The sequence below is a fragment of the Citrus sinensis genome, chromosome 1 (assembly GCF_022201045.2).
Source record: "Citrus sinensis cultivar Valencia sweet orange chromosome 1, DVS_A1.0, whole genome shotgun sequence".
Lineage (NCBI taxonomy): Eukaryota > Viridiplantae > Streptophyta > Magnoliopsida > Sapindales > Rutaceae > Citrus > Citrus sinensis.
The window spans coordinates 7,185,593-7,208,483 of NC_068556.1; the positions used below are offsets into that span (position 1 = coordinate 7,185,593).

The following is a 22,891-nucleotide window of genomic DNA, read 5'->3' on the forward strand; positions in this document are numbered from 1 at the left end:
CTATTTTACAGGCAAGGTTTGTTATGTTCTCTAGATTTGCACTGATTTTTATTTTAATGAATTAACCTCATATTTTGACATTCATTCAAAAAAAATGTAATAAATGAAAATAATGTTATAATAAGATAAAATATAACTGGAAATTAAGAGCGGAAAAAAAAAACCGTCAAAGGCATGATGAATTGCTACGAACACAACCTTCAGATTACATGCAAACCTAACTCAACACACTGGAACTTCATAAAGACACATAGATTTAGAGTTATTGCGTGTGTAAATAATTTTCAACTCGGGATTACAGTTCGGGACGAGTTACAACTTACAACGTACTTCGATCAGCTAGCCAATTTGTGATTGAAATCGTAAAAAATTTGTTTGAAATTAATCAAAGAATTTATAATTTGAATTCAATTCAAAGAAATGGGGTATCCTCTCCTCGAGAATCGCACACAACGTAACCCCAAAGATTTACATGAAAAAAAAAGGAAAAAAAAGGGAAGAAAGATAAAGAAACAATAATCAAAAAAAGCTTTTAATTAATGAATGAATGCATGCATGCATGGGGTGTGGAAAAATATAGTTATCCCGGGATGATCATCTACTTGAGATGAAACCATATTGAATGGCTTGGAATTCCCTGGTTAACTACAGAAAGCAAATAGTAACCAGGAGGAGCAAGTGCTGAGGTGGGTGGGGCGGCAACAACAACTTCGTCAACCCCTGGGGCAACATTGTTCTTGAGCTCGATGACGGACAAGAAAAGCATCCTCTGATTCATGGAGATGCCATGTGTAACGAAAGGTGGTGCAACGATTGAGACCTGGACGTAATTGATGGTTAGCGGCTCAGATGACTTAACCCTCAAGTAGACCCACTTGCCGTACGTAGCTGCCTTATCGGATTGATCTTCCAAGATGGCGGGTCTTAAGGCAGCATACTCCGGAGCCAAGTACGGAGGAGTGAATTTCTCGAGCCTGAGCTCGGTTGGGAATTTGGCAAACTCAAAGTATCCGTCATTGTCGTTGCTGCCACCCACAAAGACTTTACCGTCAGGTAGTAAATTAGCCACTGAGTGGTACATTCTTGGAATGTCTGTAGGGGCCAACTCTGCAAACCTCTGGCCCTCTGGCGCATTAGGCCTGTACAACATGGGCTTCAAGCTAGGTTTATCCGCACAATGCCATCCTCCTGAACCGAGGTCTGCTCCATTAATAATGAGGACCTCCCCATTTGGAAGAAGGACTCCATCAGCCATAGTCCTGGGTGCTGGCATCTTTTCTATCTTCCATTCTGGGTTCGGGCTTGTAACCACCATTCTTGCACAGTCATCCAAGGCATTCACAAATCTTTTTTCTTCCTCTCCTAGATACAGACCTTCGCGTACCGAGCCACCGCATATCAGCACTTCAGCATCAACAGGTTTGTTGGTGTCGCGAGGAAGATACAAGGGAAGCAGCACGGAGGTTCCGGTTGCGGGATAGCTGCGGGCGCCACCGGGGAGTTGTGGGAACTCACGTATGATTTTATTAGCTTTCGGATCGTGGACAACGGAGCGATTGTTGGCGAAAACGTAGACGTTACCGTCGGGGAGAAGGTAGACAAAAGGGTACAAATTGTTCTCAAGCCTAAATCTTCCCTTGGGATTCCCAGGTCTCTCGAGAAAATCCTGCGTTTCAAAGAGAAACGGGAAGGCGATGGCAGCCTTGTTGGATTCCTTTTCAACGGGAACGTACTCGTAGCTAAAGGCGTCCCGGCCACCGTAAACAAGGAAGCTACCATCGGATAACATAACCTGTGTCGAATACCATCTAGGTTCGGCAAGTCCTTCGGGGTACTCAACCCAGTCGCATGTGTCGCAACCCCACAGATATCTTATTGCTTTTGCTCCATACTGGAAACCTCCTGTGCTAACCAATCGTCCATCCGCGGACAGCCCTCCCGATGAGCACCACGTGTCTGATTGTACCTTAAGTGCCTTAACCGCGTTCTTATTGTAGTCGTAAAATATCGAATGGCACCAACAATCCTCTGCGGTCTGGTTCGTAAGTTTGTTGTGGTGCCAAAAGCAAGGCCTCTTCTCCTGAGGCAGTTGTAGCCTTGAGATGTGCCATACCGAAGCATCGAAGACTGCAATTTGATCAGTTTTCGGAAGCAACTGCGTGTGCATTGCCGATATCCCTGCATTCTGTGAAATCAACTCCCATGACCCAAGGAATCCACCTGCAGGTGCTGCCGCCGCATTATTAACCAACAATAACACGGCAGCCAACAGTATCAGACTCTGCACTTTCTTGCTACTTGCTTTTGCCATTGCTCTGTGGCAACAATGGCAGATTAATTATGAAATAGCAGACAATTGCTTCATTCGTACATCTCTGTCTCTCCGCTCTATTTAAAGCCCTGCGCCCCAACTCTAATTTACTGTTTTTTTCTCCTCTTTTCACGCAGCTAAATTATGTAACCAAGTCAATGCCTGCCCATTTTGCCTTACAAAATGTCTGGCTTTCCTAAGTAATCGGTTTCAAATATTATGACCATTGACCTATTTTATTTTATATTATAATCGTCCTGTATCTTAGTATCTTCTTAAATATTTTAGAAAAATTACTTACTTAATTTGTCTATAATAACAACCTTAATTTCCAGCCGTATGCATTCATGTTGCATTGTCGTAGAGGATCTTATCAACGGAAATTTCAGCCATTGCTATGTTAAATAAATGAAGAAGATAGTCACTGTGAGCATCACACTAATATATCGAGCACTTGATGGATGGACGACTTTTTGAAAGAAGATTTTTAGCGAACCAACCATTTCTTGGATGATTTAATTGAAATTACTTATTCGGTTTTTGTTGGATGCGGTTAACTTAATGGTATATTCTCAGGGCATAACCTATTTCAATGTATAAAAATCATGTAAAAAGTATTTTTCTTATCCATAATATGGACGTTTTTCTTTGTAATATATATAGGGATAGGTTTAAAAGACACAATATTAAACATAATTTTAACTATACATTTTTAATCTGTTGTGTGCGGAATGTAGAACCAAGCGCACCAAATAATCACAGAAAAATAAAGAACACGAGAATTTTACGTTATTCGGCAATATGCCTACGTCCACTCGAGTAAGAGAAAATAATTATATAACTGACAATTATTAGAGTACAATATTTGAGTAAAAAAAAAACTCACTTCTTATAACCCAAATACACCCAGTACTCTCTCACACATTTGAAAGAAAAAACCTCTCAATTACATACACTCTCAAATTTCTCACTCTCTTAACAATTCTATAATTGAATTGTTATTCTCTCAATTTAAAATTCTCTCAAATTTTTTTTTGGGATGCCATTCAATGTCTCATCACCTCTCAATTTATAGTCTAAATAAAGGTCAAGACTCAACTTGGCAATTTGCCCATTGTGCATGCTAGCTATAGCAAATTTGCATGTTAGCTGTGGCAAGCTCGCATGTCAGCCATATGTTTGTTGAAAAGTTGGCTTTTGGTGCTGACTTTTCAACAATTCTCCACCTCGGCGAAGATATGGCCAAATCGGAACTGACTACTAATGAACCATCATCCCAAAGTGGTTGCATCTTTATAATTGCCTATGTACACAAAATCAGGGATCAAGCCAACCGTAGTTTAAAATTCTCCAAACTCAACACATTCGAAGAATGTGAATTAGCTTTAAGCAATGTTGAAACTTAACTTCAGAAATAACATTTGTCAACATATCTAATGGGTTATCTTTGGTATTGATCTTCTTTAATAACACATCACCACCCTCAATAGTCTCTCTTACATAATGATATTTCACATCTATATATATTTTTTTAGCGTGATATGTTTGATTCTTTGCAAGGAATAACACACTTTGATTATCACAAAAGACCGCAATGTTCTCCTGTATTACTCCCAAATCACATAATAAGCCTTTCAACCAAATAGTTTCCTTTACAGCTTCAGTTGCTGCCATGTACTTTGCTTCCGTAGTGGACGAAGCAATTGTCGATTGTAGAATTGATCTCTAGCTAATCGGACCTCCACCCAATGTGAATACGAAACTCGTTGTTGCTATTCGCCTATCTAAGTCTCCAGCAAAATCAGAATCACAATACCCAACACATTGTTGACCATAATTCTTCTTGACTAATAACCCAAAATCAATTGTTTCATACATATATTGGAGGATTCACTTCACCGTAAGTCAATGGTCTTTACCCAGATTATGTATGTATCGACTAACCATACTGACAGCTTGAGATATATCAGGCATTGTGCACACCATAACATATATAAGGCTACCCACAGCACTAGCATATGGAGCACGAGCTATGTAATCGTGTTCCTTTTGAGAAAAAGGACATGAAGAAGAGCTTAATTTGAAGTAAAAAACTAGAGGAGTACGTATTAGTTTAGTTTTTCATCCATACCGGATCTTTCTAGCATCTTCTTCAAATAAGATTTTTTAGTCAACCACATGCTCTCATTCTTCTTACTTTTATGAATCTCAATCTCAAGTATTTTCTATAGATCATCCAAGTCTTTCATCTCGAACTAAGAAGCCAATTGCTTCTTTAGTCTCTCAATTTTAGCTCTATTCTTCGAAACTATAAGTATATCGTCGACATAGAGTAACAAATAGATGAAAGCTCTATCTTGTAATCTCTTGAAGTAAACACAGTGATCGTGTTCACTTCTGGTGAATTCTGCCCTTGTATGAATTGATCAAATCTTTTGTACCACTGCCTTGGTGATTGTTTTAATTCGTACAAAGATTTAATCAATTTGCACATATGATTCTCCTTTCCAGCAACTTTGAAACCATAAGACTGAGACATATAGATTTCCTCCTCCAACTCTACATGCAAGAACGTCGTCTTAACATCCAATTGAGTAAAATTAACTCATATTCAGCTACTAAGGCAAATTGGATACGAATGGAAGTATGTTTTACAACTAAAGAGAACACTTCATTATAGTCAATACCTTTTTTTTTTAGAAAAACCTTTCGCAACGAGCTTTGTCTTATATCGGAGAGTTGATTAATTTGGAGATCTTTGCTTCTTCGTGCAGACTAATTTATTGCCAATAGCCATTTCTCCCTTTGGTAACTTCATAAGTTCCCAAGTCTGGTTTTGATGGAGAGATTTCATCCATTCCTCCATGGCTAACTTCTACTGATTACTTTCATTAATGTGTAATGCTTCACCGAAAGTGTTGAGGATGTCATCATCAATAACTGGAAGTGCATAGGCTACCACTATGTCTTTAGTAAGCCATCCAGGTTTCTTTATCACTCTTTTTGGTCTCCTTGTTGCTATACTGTCATTTTCATCTTCTACATCTTCAGTTGTTTCTTCCTCTTGTGGGACATCAACAACTTCTTCTTCTACTCTTGGGGTCTTTTCCAAAGTCGAAATCTTCTCTTATGTAGAATTTACTGGTACATATGGAGTTAAATCAAACTCCACCCGCTGCAATATCTCATTGGTCTTATTCTCCACCTGTTGAGAACTTAAAGCTGTAAACATAGAAGTTTCATCACAAGTGACATCTCTGCTATACACAAACTTTTTATCTTTAAGATACCAAAGTTTAAAACATTTAATTCCACCTTTAAATCCCACAAAGTTAGATTTTTTTGCACGAGGCTCATTCTTTACATGATAATAAGCTAGACATCCAAACACATGAATGGAATCATAATCTTGTGTATGCTTTCCAGACTATATTTCTATAAAAGTTTTACCTCTAATTGCAGCAGAAGGTAACCGATTTATCAAGTGACTTGCGTAGCTCACAACCCCAATCTAAAACTTTTTATCTAAACCAACATTAGATAGCATACACCGTACTTTCTCTAGTAAAGTATGATTCATAGGCTTAGCCACACCATTTTGTTGCGGAGTATATCTCACTGTGAAATGTCTTTTTATACCCTCACTTTAGCATACTTGCAGAATGCATCAGAAGTATATTCACCCTCATTATCAAAACGCAATACTTTGATCTTTCTACCAGTTTGAGTCTCCGCCAGTTTCTTTCATTTTACGAAAACCTCTAGAACCTCATCATTTTCTCGCATAGTGTACACTCATACACGTCTAGAGAAATCATCAACAAATGTAACAAAATAATTACTTCCGCCAATTGATACAGTCTTAGTTGGTCCCCATACATTACTGTGAATATATTTAAGGATCTCACGAGTATTGTGATTAGTCGTACTAAACTTGACCCTTGTTTTCTTGCCTAATACACAATACTCACGGAACTTTAATTTACAGGTTTTGGTACATTTTAAGAGTCCGTGCTTCAGCAAAGTTTGTAAAGATTTCTTTCCAAATTATCCCAATTGTACATGCCATAGCTTGGTGGTGTGACTGTGCATCTCAGAAACATTTGCTTCATCAGTTGTACCTACCTTCAAATAATACAGATTGTGACACCAAACCTTTTGTAGAATCACCATAGCCCCATACGTAAACTTTATTGTGCCATTTTCAATAGCAACCTTGTAGCCTTTAGCTTCTGGAGCACCCACAGAAATTAGATTTTTCTTTAAAGTTGAAATATATCTAACCTCTTTCAGTTCTCTGACCATTCTATTAAACATTTTGAGTCGAATTGTTCATATCCCTTTTGTGCGACAAAGTTAATCATTTCCCATCACAACTACACCGGATTCTAAATTACAAAAATTCGTAAATCATTCCTTAATAGGACACAAATGATACGTTGCTCTAGTATCAAGTATCTACTCACTCAAACTAGCCACATATGTTGTAGGCATAATACTTAGTGAATAATCAGAGTCTTCATCTTTATGTGTCATATTTGCTACCTCTGATTTCTTCTCATCTCTCTTCTGAACCTTTATACAATCTTTCCTCCAATGGATTTTTTGATGACAAAAGGCATACTCATCTCGATCTATATTTCTACTTCTCGATTTGGACCGAGAATTCTTTCTACCTCGTTTCTTCTTTTTCTCTATCATCCTTTCTCTGGCTAACAAAGCTTTAGACGATATTCTTTTGGAATGTTTATCATTATTTCAAAATTTTAAATTGGTCAATAATATGCAGACATCTTTGAAGATGATCACACTTTTTCTATATATTAAGGTAGTCACAAAATGACTATATTCCTCTGGTAATGAGTGTAACAGAATCATAACCTTGATTTCATCCTTAATATCTTCATCAAGATTCTTCAAATCAGGAAGTAACGTTTCAAATCTTAAGACATGATCTTGCATTGACACCCCATACTTTATTCGAAAGCCATATACTTGGCTCATTATATGAAGGCGATTTTCAAGACTTTTTAATATATACTTCTCCTCTAATGTACGCCATAAAGTCATCACACACTCCTCATCTTTCACCAAATATTTCACATCATTGGTCAAGCAAGATCTAATCTAACCACAAGCTTTTTCATTCATACGATCCTAAGTTTCTTCGTCATACAAGTGTCTTTTATTTTTCAGAACAACATCGAGATTGATTTGAATAAGGGCATCCATAACTTCACGCCTCCACATGCCGAAGTTGATTTTCCCATCAAACTTTTCAACATCGATCTTTTGGCCTCCTATAACATGTGCTGGATGACAATTTGACAAATCTCGCCTCCCATGTAAAGTGTCTCCTGAAATAGTCTAGTAGATCTTTCCCCAATTCTGGAAGTTTCACCTTCTACCATTTTTCAACGAACTATTTTCACTTAAAGAGCAGCCTCTATGATGTTAATTTCGCGTGAATAAATGCACCAGGAAAGTTTCCAAGAGAATGGTGGGGTCACAATGGTCCCATTTAAAACCCAAAGTCTTTAGACTCTTATTGTCTTGTTGACAAAAATTTTCTAGACATGCATAAATACACGATACTTACAATAGATTGTCTTCCAAGTATAAATGGTCGTCTCCACCGTATTTGTAAATAGTACTATATAAGTGAACAGTACCGTATCCCCCCAGTACGAACCGTCGGATCTGATACCACTTGTTATGTGTAGGTTGCAAAACCCAGCATACCAAATAATCACAAAAAAATAAAGGACACAAGAAGTTTACATGGTTCAGAAATATGCCTAGGTCCACAGGAGTATGAGAAAATAATTATATAACTAACAATTTTTAGAGTACAATATTTGAGTAAAGAAAATCTCACTTCTTGGAACCCAAATACACCTCGTACTCTCTCACACACATGAAAAAAAACCTCTCAATTACACACACTCTCCAATTGGTCACTCTCTTCACAATTCTATAATTGAATTGTTATTCACTCAATTTAGAATTCTCTCAATTTTTTTTTTTGATGTCATTCAAGTTCTCATCACCTCTCTATCTATAATCTAAATAATGGCCAAAACTCAACTTGGCAATTTGCCCATTGTATGCTAGTTGTAGCAAGCTTGCATTTTAGCTGTGGCAAGCTTGCATACTAGCTATATGTTTGTTGAAAAGTTGGCTTTTGGTGCTGACTTTTCAATATAATCATTAGATTACAACTCATTCAAGGGTTGAGATTAAAATTGACATAGCATATATTAATTCTAAAAATTAATTAATTAATTAATATGGGTCCATTATATTAATAAATTATTTACTACTCTCCTCCCTTATTGTGTTTCCCTATTTTGTTTCTCTCTCTTCCTTACTATGCAGAAGAAACATAAGAATTCTAGTTATGATGATCCAATTTCCACTTTGATTAAGCATGCAAGATTTAGAAAGGACTTTTTGCAGATTACTTGAATTGAGTCTATTCAAAATATAGATTATGGGATGAATCATTATAGAAGGAGGAATAAAGTCGTATCTCCCACCGCGCTTTTAGTCTCATTGAAGAGAATGATGATTTAGGATCCAAACTCACCAAATGGGATGGCCTGATCCATTTTTATTATCTCTAGCAAAATTTGTTTTTAATCTTACATGCGTTGTTAGTTCGTTTTGCAAGTTGGTTAAATATTAGCATCATTTGAAATTCATTCTGTACTCTGTAGCAATATACAGCACGATTTTAATTCCTGAAATTTAAGAAAGAATTGTTCACGATAAAAAAAAAAAGTTAGATTTATCGTAAATTAATTTCAAAATGAGTTTTGAGCACTTATAAATTGTAAATCAATATGAGATAAAAATCTTTCTATTCTCCTACATTATAGAGGAAAGAAAAAAGTGGAGGAACACTTAATTAAAAAATAGAAGAATAGGTAAATAATTTATTATCATAGTAGACCCACAGTAATTAATTATTTTTTTGAATTAATATATTCCATGTCAGTTTTAATTTCAATTCTTGAATGAGTTATAATCTAATGGTTAAAAATGTGTGTTTAAAATTTTATTTAATATTGTGTCTCTTGAACCTATCCCATATATATTCATAATTCTCTGGTACTATATTCTCATTTTAATAAAGTGAGAATGTCACTGAAAGACAAAAAAATACAGTTTTCAATGTATTGAAATATGTGATTTTTTATATTTTAGTATGTATCCTCACTTTGTTAAAATGCGAATACCTTCACTAAAGAAGGACTAGATGTGTGTGTGTGTTGTTGAACAATGTGTTTGCCTTCAAATTTGTTTGTATCCATATCTTTACCAAACCCGACCTGTTAACATAAATGAGTGAGCCACCAAGCCCAAATGGCCACATCCAACAACAAGTTCATGATAAAACATTACAAGTCCTAATTTTCCCGAACTCAAATAAGTTTCCTTAACTTAATTATATTTCTTATTATGACTGAGGCCATGATAAAACAACATAAGTCCTAATACTCACTAAATTTGAATAAGCTTATTTAACTTAATTGTTCTTTTTATTATTAGTCTTAGGCTACGATTAATAGGTAGGGGATACAAGAAAAACAAAATATTAGAAGAAGGGCATACTATTCTTTAAGGATTTTCTCTTCTTTTCTCTGTTATTAGGGTCATTCTATGATGTTGTAGTTAAAATTACGGCATCAATATCGTAATGGACATGGACTGTTAGATTTGAATGAAAAATCTCCACCATTAATTGTAAATAAATAGGTAACTTGTTACCTAAGTAGCAAATAATTATCTTTTTTTGTTCAAGTTGTAGGTTACATTTACTAGTCTATGTGTGATTTACAAAATTAATGTGTTTGAAGGTTTTTATGACAAAAAATTGAACTTTTCTTATTGATTTTTTGTACTGCAAAGACCGTTTACACAGAAGATATTTATAGTGCTTCTAAAATACAAAACCCTACTACAATTTTAAGAAATAGATTAATAACAGATCAGCTAAATATCCTATTTCCTAATTCAGCTTATTTTATTTAAATTAAATGCAAAAGATCTTCCTTAATTATAGGCATCAAATCTTCGATAGTGTTATTTACCACTTAATGTTGATTTACAAGTTTTATGCAACCATTACAAGTTTTTGTTTTGTTTACAATTCTAAAAACCAATTTATAACTCCAACATTAATTTTCTCTCTTTCTATTAATTTACTAGTCTTATGTGTAGTTTACACATTTTTTGTTTCATTTTACACTTAATGTCAATTTACAAGTACTCCAACATGTTTTATAAGTTTTTATTTTGTTTACAATTTCTTATTCCAATTTACCACTACAACATTAATTTACTTCTTTTTTCTTCAATTTACTAGTCCTATGTTTGGTTTACAAATTTGTTATTTCATTTCACACTTAATGACAATTTATAGGTTTTATATCATTTTTCTAAATTTGTGTTGTGTTTACAATTCCAAAAAAGTAATTTACTACTCCAATATTAATTTACCTATTTTCCTTTTATTTTACGAGTCCTGTGTGTGGTTTACAAATTTTTTATTTTATTTCACACTTAATGTTAATTTACATGTTTTATGTAATTTTTTCAGGTTTTTGTTTCGTTTGCAATTTCTTATTCTGATTTACTACTCCAACATTAATTTACTTTTTTTTTATTTTACTAGAGCTACGCGTGGTTTACAAATTTTTTGTTTCATTTCACACTTAACGTCAATTTATAAGTTTTATGTCATTTTTTTAAGTTTTTGTTTTATTTACAATTTCTTATTCCAATTTACTACTCCACATTAATTTACCCATTTTTCCTTTAATTTACTAGTCCTATGTGTGGTTTACAAATTTTTTGTTTCATTTCACACTTAATGCTAATTTACAAGTTCTATGTAATTTTTAAAAATTTTTGTTTTGTTTACAATTTCTTGTTCCAATTTACTACTTCAATATTAGTTTACCCATTTTTCTTTTATTTTATTACTCCTATGTATGGTTTACAAATTTTTTTATTTCATTTCACACTTAATGTTAATTTACATGTTTTATGTAATTTTTGTGGGCTTTTGTTTCGTTTCCAATTTACTACCCCAACATTAATTTACCCCTATTTTTTATTTTACTAGTCATGTGTGTAGTTTACAAATTGTTTATTTCATTTCACACTTAACATCAATTTATAAGTTTTATGTCATTTTTCTAAGTTCTTGTTTTGTTTACAATTTCTTGTTCTAATTTACTACTCCACATTAATTTACCTTTTTTTCTTCAATTACTTGTCCTATGTGTGGTTTTTTTATGTCATTTTTCTAAGTTTTTATTTTGTTTACAATTTCTTGTTGTAATTTACTACTCCAACATTAATTTATCATTCTTTTTCTTCAATTTACTAATCCTATGTATGGTTTACAATTTTTTATTTCATTTCATGCTTAGTGTCAACTTACAAGTTTTAAGTTATTTTTCTAAGTTTTTGTTTTATTTATAATTTCTTGTTCCAATTTACTACTCCACATTAATTTACCCATTTTTCCTTCAATTTACTAGTCCTATGTGTGGTTCACAAATTTTTTTGTTTCATTTTTCACTTAATGTCAGTTTTCAAGTTATATTTCATATTTCTAAGTATTTGTTTCTTTAATAATTCTGAAGATCTATTTATCACTGCAGTTAATTTACCCCTTATTCCTTCATTAATTGGTCCTTCATTAGTTTAATTGGGTTGACCCAACCAAAAACCAATGTGAAATTGTTATAGAGTTAGACTATTGGCATTCTTTTGCAAGTCTTTGAAAACCTTTTTGTGTATTTTACAATTTTAGGTTTTATGAGATTTAAATTATGGTAACACAATTAGAATTAGTATGAATTTAACTATGAGTTCATAACGAATCAATACTGTGTTAGTATGGATGGCAATGGGTTGAGTCGAGCCCAATAATTGAAATAAAAGCTTGAAGCCTGAATGAGCCCGGTTATTTGATAGATTGAGCCCGACCAAAGTTTTTTTTAAAGATTCTTTTATTTTTAATTAATTTAAATTTAAAAAAGAACATAGCCTTCCCATATATATTAAAATTTAAAAGCTTTAGAACTTATTTAAACTAACATAAGTATAAAATTACTCAATGTCTCAACTATATAATTATATGAATAATAAACATATATAAACATAATTTTTTTTAAGTTTTAGGGTCGGGTTGGGTCAGGGCATATATGGCTCGAACCTTGACCCTAATTTAATTGGGTCCTAATATCTAGGCCCAAGCCCGATTCATGACCCTTAAATTTAGGTCAAAACTTAAAAAATTTAAATCCAATCAATCAGGCCAAAATTTGGGCCGGGTCTTTTTGCCATTTATATATATTTGCTTCTTAATTCTTATTTTTATTTATCTAAAGTATGTATAATTCATTCTATTTTGTTTTGGAATTTGGATTTTTAGCAAAAAAACATAAATATATGATGGATTAGGAAAAAAAAAACATATCATACAAACTCTTGTATAAATTTATTTTCTACAAATTGATGAAGCATAATTCATTTGAGTGGATTAAATAGCTTTTGACCTACATTGTTTGTTTTTATTATTTTGTAATTTCATTCAACCAATAAATTTAGACTACATTATAAAATAAGTTTATGTAAAAGCTTATAACTTTATCAACACTCATCAAACAATGTTAGATGAAATAAGGAATGAATTAAATACAAAGTATCATTAAATTGAAAAGAGTCCAATGTGTCAAATAATGTCCCATCATTTGAGATAAAAATATTAAAATATTATTTTTTAAATCAACAATAATAGAGGCACAAATAATTTTAGTTACAGAATCTTCAACTAACAATGTTACCTTCAATTAACAAGTTAGGGAATCTTCGCAAAGAAGAGCATATGATATGAGTTTTTGGTTTATATATGCCACAAAAGTGCCTAATCTCTAAATATATGCTCTCTTGTCCATTTTTTTCCTACCCAAGAAATTAGAAAAATACACAATCACAGTCGAGTATAGATTAAGTATGAATATAAGTGTCATAAGAGATAGGTAAATTGGTAAAAGATGGTGCAATTTTTAGATCAAGGTCAAGTAATTAACAATCACAGGTTAGGTAGAACTACATGTTGGGTAGTTATTAGCCAAGAATTGGTAGTAGTTGGATAAAAGGAGATGGATAATGGACGGGTAGTTTTAAATGGGGATAGAGATTGCTCAAATGGTATCATTGTATATATTTATAATTTCTTCCTTTATCTTATTTTGAGCATTAACAGTAATCAGTAAATTCTTTTATATATATGAATTAAGATCCTTTCTTATTTTAAATTAACATTCGAGTAATACAAACTAGTGTTGGTTGTTAATAAAATAGAATATAATAAAAACAAATTTTTAAAAAATTAAGAAAATCATAGAAAAAAATAGTTGCTGATTTTTTTTTTCACTTCACCATTAATTTTCAAGAACCGATACAACATTCAATTAAAAATTAATAGCTAAGAAAATAAAGATTTACTAATTAGTTTATAACATAAGTTTTGTTGCATATAATAAAAATAATGATTTTATTTTCTCAATGGCATTCACTTCTTTCAAACCTTTAAATGATATAAAGACACAAAGTAATTTCATAGTAATAAAACAACTGCTGCCAACATAGCAAATCGCCAATGACAATTTAGATCTATAGAAAGGTCAAATACAATATTCGCTCACTTCCATTTCAACCTAATGCTAAAGCATAAAAATTATGTTAAAAACTAAAATAAAATATACATATATGAAAGTCTGACAACTATGACACAAAATCAAGATTATGAAAAAACTAATTCCAATTTTTCTTATCTGATCGTCAAGTTCTTGCTGATAGGCAACTTTTTTTCCCCCAATTCTATTTCTTAGTCCAAGATGCTCAACTTGCATTAAATACAAACCTACACAAAATTATGAAAATATCATATCATAAAATAATTCAAAAGATTATATCCACAGAAGCAGCAGCAAGGCTTCCTTGAAACAGAGCTCTAACAAAAACTGCAAAGCAAGGATAGTGTTTGGATTGCATTCATTTTCATACCTCATATTTGAATAATAGAACATATGCAAACTTGTTTTTGTAAGGTATTTCAACAAATAACTTGAAGACTCTACTTAGAAAAGTTCCATCAAAACATCAGCATTAACTACCAATGTGTAAGATCCAAGCGCAAATTCAACACATCAACAAATCACTCAAAAATAAATAAATAAAAATGGAACCACAAACAAATAATTTTTTTCTAAGTGGGTTTGTTAAAAAGGAAACTACGGCTGCATTGACACCTACAATGATGAAATGGGATCTTAACAACCAATTTTTTTATGAAATAAATTACAAAATAAAAAAAAAAAAACATATGAGAGAAAACTTGCACCTCAAACTGAGGATTTACATATTTTTTTCTTGGGTCAATAGCATATGCAATTGTTGTCCTTTACACATATCAAGATCTAATCATGTTGAAGTTCATTTAGAACTGTAAAGTTAGAATTGCCTACAACAAACCATAAAAACTATTATAATAGACATCTAATCAAGTTAAATTAACTTGCTTAGTATCGAAGTCCAGTAAATAGATTATTTACAAATACGAAATTAATTAGTATGAAATAATAAAGATAACATGTGAAAACAATAAATTTTGATGAAGAAAACCAAAGAATAAAAAAGAATGAATGAAAGAAAATCAAGTGGATATAAAAAAAATAAAAAGAAAATCAATGTGGAAAAAGGAATTCCCATAAATCAATACTAAAAGACAAAACCAATACAGAGAATTGGCTAACTTGATTGGCGGTCTAGCTTGCGGCGGATTGCGAAAAATAAGGAAAAAAAAAAAAAGAAAGCACAATGCGAAGACAACCTTCGCCCCTTCCAGTTTGCAAGGATTATGTGTTTTGGAATTTAACGAACTTCAGCCTCTTCGACTTGGCCACTGGGCAATAGCCTCTGCCCCTCCCCCAACACCTGATGGAACAGAATGGCGGTACAATGACGACGTCGAGTTGACGGTGGAGAAATACTCGGCAGCTCTTTCCCTCTCACAATCCCTAATTAACGTGAATGAGTGAGTTTAAAATAAATCAATTACAAAAAAAATAATTTTTTTTTATTTTAACTAGTAAAAAATATGTTAACTGGTTTGTAACCTGTTTTTTAAAAAAATATATAAAACTTTTTATTATATTATAATTATTATGTGCTGCTGATTTAATCTAACGGTATAAAATAATTACGGCATTGATGCCATGATTTTAATCACGACATTATAGAATTTTCCCTCTTATTATATAGCATTGACTTAAGCATCGAATGTCTTCACCGATAATTACCCCAGTGAACCTTGATAATTAATGTTTTGTAAGATTCTAACCACCGAGCTTTTTACTCTCAACAATGATAATCCCAACGACATCAAGCTCTCTCACAACCTGTTCATAAGCAAAACTATTGAGGATAAAGTGTAAGAATGTTATATGCGGGTGGATTTAATTGTTCATAATTATTGCAAGGGAAATTATCATTCATATACCCTATATTTGTTCTGTTATAAAAAATACTACAACACTTTGAGGGTATATCAATCGTCCACCCTTAGTTGACAAAATGTATCAGCCGACCACCAAACCGTTAGTTGCCGTTTGAAAGTTAACGGAGTTACAGTGAATTGACGATTTTACTCTTAAAAATTATCACGTGTATACCCTTAAATTCTCTTTTTATCACTTGTATACCCTTAAATTATCACTTGTATCATATGAAAAGACCAAATTACCCTTCTGACGTCATCATACTTAAACGACAACTAACGGTTTGGTGGTCAGTTGATACACTTTGTCAACTTAGGGTGGACGATTGATACACCCTCAAAGTGTTGTAGTATTTTTGATAATGGTGTAAACTAAGGGTATACAAATGATAATTTCCCTTATTGCAATGTCCAAAAATAGAATTTAAGTTGTCGTTGTCAAAAAATTCAGTGAGGGAGTTCTCTCCTTATCATTTTTTCTTAATTTAAAACCACCATAGGATGGAGAGGTTAGACGAGACCCTCTTTTCTCTAAATTAAAATAAAAATGTAAATAAAAATATTTGGAGGGAGATATAGACTAAAACCTCCAAGCCAAAAAAAAAAAAACGAGTTAAAAAATAACAAAAGAAATCATATTAAGGTGAGCTAATGCCCAGAGTGATACTTACGATACTTGTGTCTAATGACTTAATTTGAAGCTTTTCTTTGAACCAAAGGCACACAGGCCAGCAATACTAAAGTTAGGGCTAAAACCATGCCCCTAAGTATCCTCACGCTTAGATAAAAGTATTTATCAACTATACCATTCCCTTCAGAACTAAAATCTTTATCAAAATGAGATGGAATCTCTGCAGATTGGGAATTGGAACCCATGCAAATATCATCTATCGTAGATGAGAAAAAAGTAAAGCCTGCGGATACCCTCTGAGCATCTGGATCATCCAAAACCATATTATCGCCGTCACCTATCACATCGATTGGGTTCTGTAGAGAGAAATCACCATAATCCTAGGCTCACTAGCAATCTGGGCCTTAAAATCCTGAACCTTAACATCCAGGGCCTCAGTAAAAGGAACAATATTATCAATAATCGAGTTAGGCTGTAAAACTAAATCAGAGCTCTAACCCTTATCCACAGGAACGTGGGCAGTAATATCCAAATAATAAAAGAGAATGAAACTCGACCCTTGGGACTGATTATCTTCAACAACTATATACTAAGGAACAAGAGCCACTCGAGGTTATACATCTGCATCTGACAAAGGCTTTTTACCCTTATCCAAAACAATTATATTCTGCACCTGACCAACAGGCTACTGGGGCTAATAAGCATCAACAGAGTGCCCAAGTGCTTACACCAGGCACAATAGGCAAGAACCTTTTCAAAAATGTTCTCTCCGTATCATTTTTCTTTTGGGTTTTTCTAATGAATATAACTTTTATTGTTCGAATTGTATGCTTCTTTTTTTTTACCCGAAAACTGTATAATCCAATTTTAGCCATTGTTATGATATCTTGGTCAATCTAGACCTCACGAAACAAACAATGGGAAATATTTTGAACTACAATTGACCCTCAACCGTGCAGTGCACTTGTTGGAAGAATTCCAATAAGCTCATTTTCAATTTTGAATTAAAAATCACTCCAATACAATCCTACAAACTATCAATCGGCAGCCTCCTCTAGTGAACAGGTTCAAACTGTATATGAGTACAGCTACAAATTTATCTAATGGCTTGCAGGATTAGGAGCAGTAATCAGAAATTCCGTTAGTAAAGTTATGGTTCCTGAGCTAAAAGAATAAAAATGATTGGCGATGCGGAGCAAGTGGAACCTATGGCAATACAAGAGGGTGTGCAATTGGCAAAGAACACAAGGCTTTGGCCATTGGAAATTGAATCTGATGCAGTGAATGTTATCAATCTAATTAATGGAAACATTGCTAGCAGGTATGAAATTATGTGGACAATAGCAGATATTTGTAAGCTTATTTCAGAGGGAGAGTGTCCTGTTGTCAGAGCTATTCCTAGAGAGTGCAATATTGTGGCGCACATGTTGGCTATGATGGCCTCGTCATTTGAGAATAATCCCCAAATTTAGATGGAGGATGTTCCCCAAGAACGTATCATCTTCTGTAATTTTCTTATATGAAAGTTTATAATATTTCAAAAAAAATTAACACCAAAATTTTTTATAATAGTTTGAATAGAGTTGGGTTTTTTTTTTTTCAATTTACATTCAGTGTTGACTTGATCTTTTTGCTAATATTTTAGAAATATACAATCGGTAGTTATTGGATAATTATATAAAATTAATTAAACCTTAACCATATATGACTATACATGCACATGTCACAGAAGATTATGAAAAGTTGAACATAGATCAACTCAGCACTACATTCAAATTCATTTTTTTTTAAATGCGGTTAATTTTGTTGACTCAACACTTAACCAAATGTAAATTCCCTGATCAACCAAATTATTTTACCTTATTTAAATAGAAAAATGAACCCCATTTCAACCACCAAGGAAAATTTTTATGGTAAGTTTGTCATTAATTCAAAATTTGGGACAATTTTATTATTAGTTCACTTTTTATTTACTCATGTAGGGCTGAAATGGGTTTGGAGTACGCTCTCTATTATTATTATTATTATTATTATTATTATTATTATTATTATTATTATTATTATTATTATTATTATATATATATATATATATATATATTTCCTTGTCAATACTATCTTAAAATATAACTATGTAGAAAATAATAATTGATTATCTTTATATATTTTATTCTGATGTAAAAAAATAGACATACATATAATTCAGATTTATAAATAAATATCTTTTCAGATTTCAATTAAATTCGTATGTATTCAAAATTTTAGATTTTAGATTAAAATAAATAAATGTAATATATGAGAAAACAAACGCCATCCTGTTTGATGTGCTTGAAAAAAAGTATGGGAAATTTTGTTTGTTAAAAAATGCCATTTGTTCTTCAATTGTAAATTAAGTTCGAACATTGAAATCATAACATCAAAGATGTAGTGAGTAATTAAATAATCTAGAGACATGAGTGAGAAATATGAAAAGTGTGAGGAATTTAGGTGTCATTTTGTCTAATTATATTTTTGAAAATGACATAAAGGATCAACCGAATGGTTGGATGAACGTGCCTAGACTTTAAGGTCCTATTTATAATTAAGGTGTGATAGTTTTAAGATACAGCTATTATGAAAAAAAAAAACTATAAATATGAAATAAAAGTTAATATTATGTATTAAATATAATTTTTAAATTATAATTTTAACAAAATTAATAGAGATATAATACGTTTTTCATTATACAAGTATAAAATCAAATAAATTTAATTTCCAACTTACAGCAGCTAGTATTTACTAAATATTTTAGCGTTGTTACTTTTAAAATATAGTTGTTCAACCTCAATCCCAAACAAGCCATAATGTTCAGGCCAGCCTAGTTATTTATTTTAATTTTTCAAATACAGCCAATTTTATTTGTAAATACATTAATTATTTATAACAAAAATCTTAAGGCCGAATCCAAAAGGCCACTAAAAAGATAAAATATTTAATTTTTTTAACTATTAAAAATGTTTAAATATTTATTTTTAAAATTTTATAAGTATTTCTAGGCTTGGAAAAAGACCTGCCCGACCGTGGCATGTTGTGCCCGGGATCCCATTTGCCATCCAACTAGTACTGATATCTCTGGCAATTACTAACCAACCGATAAGAAACTGACTCGTTTTGATCGTTTAAAAAACCTTGTCATTTCCACCTATGATGAAGACCTAACAACCGTACAATTAGTTTCTTAAAAATCAACAACACACTATATTTTGGCATATCGTTGTGCCAACTTTGTGCAATCTAACGTTCTTAGGATACGAGTAAAGGGTTGAAGAGAACAGTACAAATAGAAAGAATTATTCTACGAACATTGTGGATCCAAAATTGAAGCCATTTCAAAATGGCAATCATCTTCAAAGCGTTTTGCGTATTCCCACTCTTGATCGTTTCTGCGTATGCTCACATATTCTCACTTCCTTTCTTTGACTTCGGAGATGCACCAAAGGCTATTCAAAAAGTTGAAACGGGGAATGATGCCAATGACGACGGCAAAAAAATTGCTGAAACTGGATACAACGGCAAATGGGAGCTTGTATCTGAAAATTCCGGTGTCTCAGCTATGCATGCCATCTTGCTTCCGAAAATTAACAAGGTTTTGATGTACGATGCCACTGTTTGGAGGACATCAAAGATTCCGTTGCCTCCTCAGAAGATGCCTTGCCGTGTTGCTGACCACATAACCGGTGAACTGGATTGTTGGTGCCATTCAGTTCTATTCGACTTTGAAACATCAGAACTGACAGCCCTAAAGGTGCATCTACATATGTTAGAATACCATTTTATAATTGTTACACTTAATTGTTTGCATTTTTAAAATGACATTCCAGTTTGAAAACCCTTTAAAGCTCTAACCAATTCAACTTGAGAACTATTTATCTTTCAGGAACTTGATCCAGTGGTTTTTTCAAGCAAATTTTTTATTTTTTATTTTTTTTAGCTGATCACCATAAACAATCTAATTCCTTTTATATGACAGCTTCAAACCGACACATGGTGCTCATCAGGCGGCCTAACAGCAGACGGAGATTTGGTCAGCACAGGCGGTTTTGGAGGAGGAGCAAACACTGTAAGGTATCTTTCCACATGTGACGGTTGTGACTGGAGAGAATACCCTACAGCACTTGCAGATCCTAGATGGTAATTTTTCCCCCCTTAATTCTTCCATTTCTTAATGTTTGTTCCCAAAAAACTTCATGATCAATTTGTATGTCGCAAGAAATTCACAAATTCACTACTCATTGTGACTTGTTGTAAATTTTGAAGGTACTCAACACAGGTAACACTACCTGATGGTGGCTTCATTGTGGTGGGTGGTCGTGGTGCTTTCAGCTATGAATATATTCCACCAGAAGGACAATCCAACAAGAGTCCCGTCTTCTTCCCCTTGCTGAAAGATACCACTAATGATCTCAAGGGAATCGACGGACAAGAAATGTTTTTAATTGAAAACAACTTATACCCTTTTGTCTATCTTTCCCCTGATGGCAATCTCTTCATTTTCTCCAATAATCGTTCCATCTTGCTTGACCCAAAAGCTAACAAAGTTGTCCGCGAGTTCCCAATTCTCACCGGCGGCTCCCGCAATTACCCTGCATCCGCAATGTCTGTGCTTCTACCGTTGAAGCTCAGGGCCAACAACGCAACCGCAACGAAGGCTAAAGTCTTAGTGTGCGGAGGAGCACAGTGGGATTCATTCTACTTCTCAGAGACTAAGAAACAATTCTTCCCTGCTTTGCAAGATTGCGGACGAATTGATATCACAAAACCAAATGCTGTCTGGAAGAAGGAAAGAATGCCATCACCTCGCGTGATGGGCGATATGGTTATTCTTCCAACAGAAGATATTTTATTGCTGAATGGTGCGAAAACAGGCACGTCAGGATGGAATGATGCCGAGGACCCCAATTTGGTTCCGGCATTATACACGCCCAAAGGACCATCACGCCAAAGGTTTAAGGAGTTGGCCGCTGGAACCATTCCAAGAATGTACCACTCATCATCTGTGTTACTACCGGATGGCACAGTTCTTGTGGCAGGCAGCAACACTCATAACGGGTACATTCTCGACGCCAAGTACCCAACAGAGCTTCGAGTCGAGAAATTCTCGCCTCCTTATTTGGATCCATCGTTGGCTTGGCTAAGACCAAGCATCGTGGTAGATTCTTCGGACAAAGTGATTCACTATGGCCAGAGGTTCTCAGTAAAGGTTAAGTCAAATGAGTTGACGGTAAAGAACAGGGATGACCTTAAACTCACAATGTACGCACCAGCTTTTACCACACACGGTATCTCCATGAATCAAAGGCTGCTTATTTTGAGTTTGGTCAAGGTGATCAAAAACGTTGGTCCAGCTACAGAAGGACTTCACGACATTATAGCTCTGGCACCATCATCAGGTGCAGTTGCTCCCCCAGGGTATTATCTTCTTTATGTCGTTTATAAAGGAGTTCCAAGCGTGGCCATGTGGGTTCAGATCAAGTGACCCCATTTTCAAGTCCGATTCAAGCTGCCGTGTTTGATTTAGTATATTTCCTAGTTTAATTATTTATAAACCTGGTCTATAATAATTACTAGCCAGTAGCCATGCTAGCATAAAATAGGGGATAGAAGACTCAAGTGCAACGATTTCAAGCCTCTTTAAATGTGTACTTTTAATTACATGAAATTCTTTCGTTTGTTTCCCTATTATAATGTCATTTTCATCCGGGAACATTTACTAATTCAAACTCTTTCCGAGTGTACTAGTTTAAGAGTGGTCATTTTTTATGAACTCATCACTCATACTTTTCTCAAGTGATTTGAAATGTCACAAATATAAACTAAAATGATTTATCATCACTCTCTGGGTAAACACGACCACTTTCAAACCTTGGTGCATGCACTTTGTTCCCGGTGAATGTTAGATTTCTTATAAGTGAAATGAAGATATGATTTCAATTACTTGGAATTTGTAATTTTGTTAGATCAAAAGTTATTTATTTGTATTGAGATTTTGTGCATGGTGTTTAAGATAAGTCTTAACCACTTCCTCATGTGAAACATGAAATAAGACTTAATATGGGAACTCGTAGATGGGTCGAAACACAAGAGCCCGAAACTAACTCCTAAATGATTCAAACTTGAGACCTTAGTTTTGATATCATGTCAAAGAAACAAAATGACTCAAAAGTTTAAACTGATAAATTTAGCGGCCAACAATAATATTTAAGACAATACTTAATAGAGAAAATGAGTGAAAACGAAAGAGAAAAGAAGAGGAAATTAAGAGAAGAAGGTAGAGAGGTTTTAATCTCCTTCCTTTTGCAAGGGTCGAAACCGGATGGCCAATCAAATAAAA

General features: G+C 33.5%; 2 protein-coding genes across 2 annotated transcripts; one reads left to right on the top strand and one right to left on the bottom strand.

The window, feature by feature from the left end:
- Nucleotides 1–598: 598 nt before the first annotated feature.
- On the bottom strand, nucleotides 599–2,311 carry LOC107176676 (aldehyde oxidase GLOX1-like). Its single transcript, XM_015529494.1, has one exon. The coding sequence runs from the start codon at nucleotides 2,309–2,311 to the stop codon at nucleotides 599–601; it is 1,713 nt and encodes a 570-aa protein (XP_015384980.1).
- Nucleotides 2,312–19,888: 17,577 nt separating this feature from the next.
- LOC102612462 (aldehyde oxidase GLOX1-like) lies at nucleotides 19,889–22,036 on the top strand. Its single transcript, XM_006475630.2, has 3 exons — nucleotides 19,889–20,305; nucleotides 20,531–20,691; nucleotides 20,818–22,036. Exons 1-3 carry the CDS (start codon nucleotides 19,895–19,897, stop codon nucleotides 22,034–22,036), a joined length of 1,791 nt encoding a protein of 596 aa, XP_006475693.1. The 5' UTR covers nucleotides 19,889–19,894.
- Nucleotides 22,037–22,891: the final 855 nt, after the last annotated feature.

What these genes read in the sequence shown, in the direction of transcription:
- LOC107176676 (XM_015529494.1), bottom strand. Translation starts at nt 2,311, where the DNA reads ATGGCAAAAGCAAGTAGCAAGAAAGTGCAGAGTCTGATACTGTTGGCT.
- LOC102612462 (XM_006475630.2), top strand. Translation starts at nt 19,895, where the DNA reads ATGGCAATCATCTTCAAAGCGTTTTGCGTATTCCCACTCTTGATCGTT. An exon ending in CAGAACTGACAGCCCTAAAG is followed by an intron (nt 20,306 to 20,530) that starts GTGCATCTACAT and finishes TTTATATGACAG; the next exon opens with CTTCAAACCGACACATGGTG. An exon ending in GCACTTGCAGATCCTAGATG is followed by an intron (nt 20,692 to 20,817) that starts GTAATTTTTCCC and finishes TAAATTTTGAAG; the next exon opens with GTACTCAACACAGGTAACAC.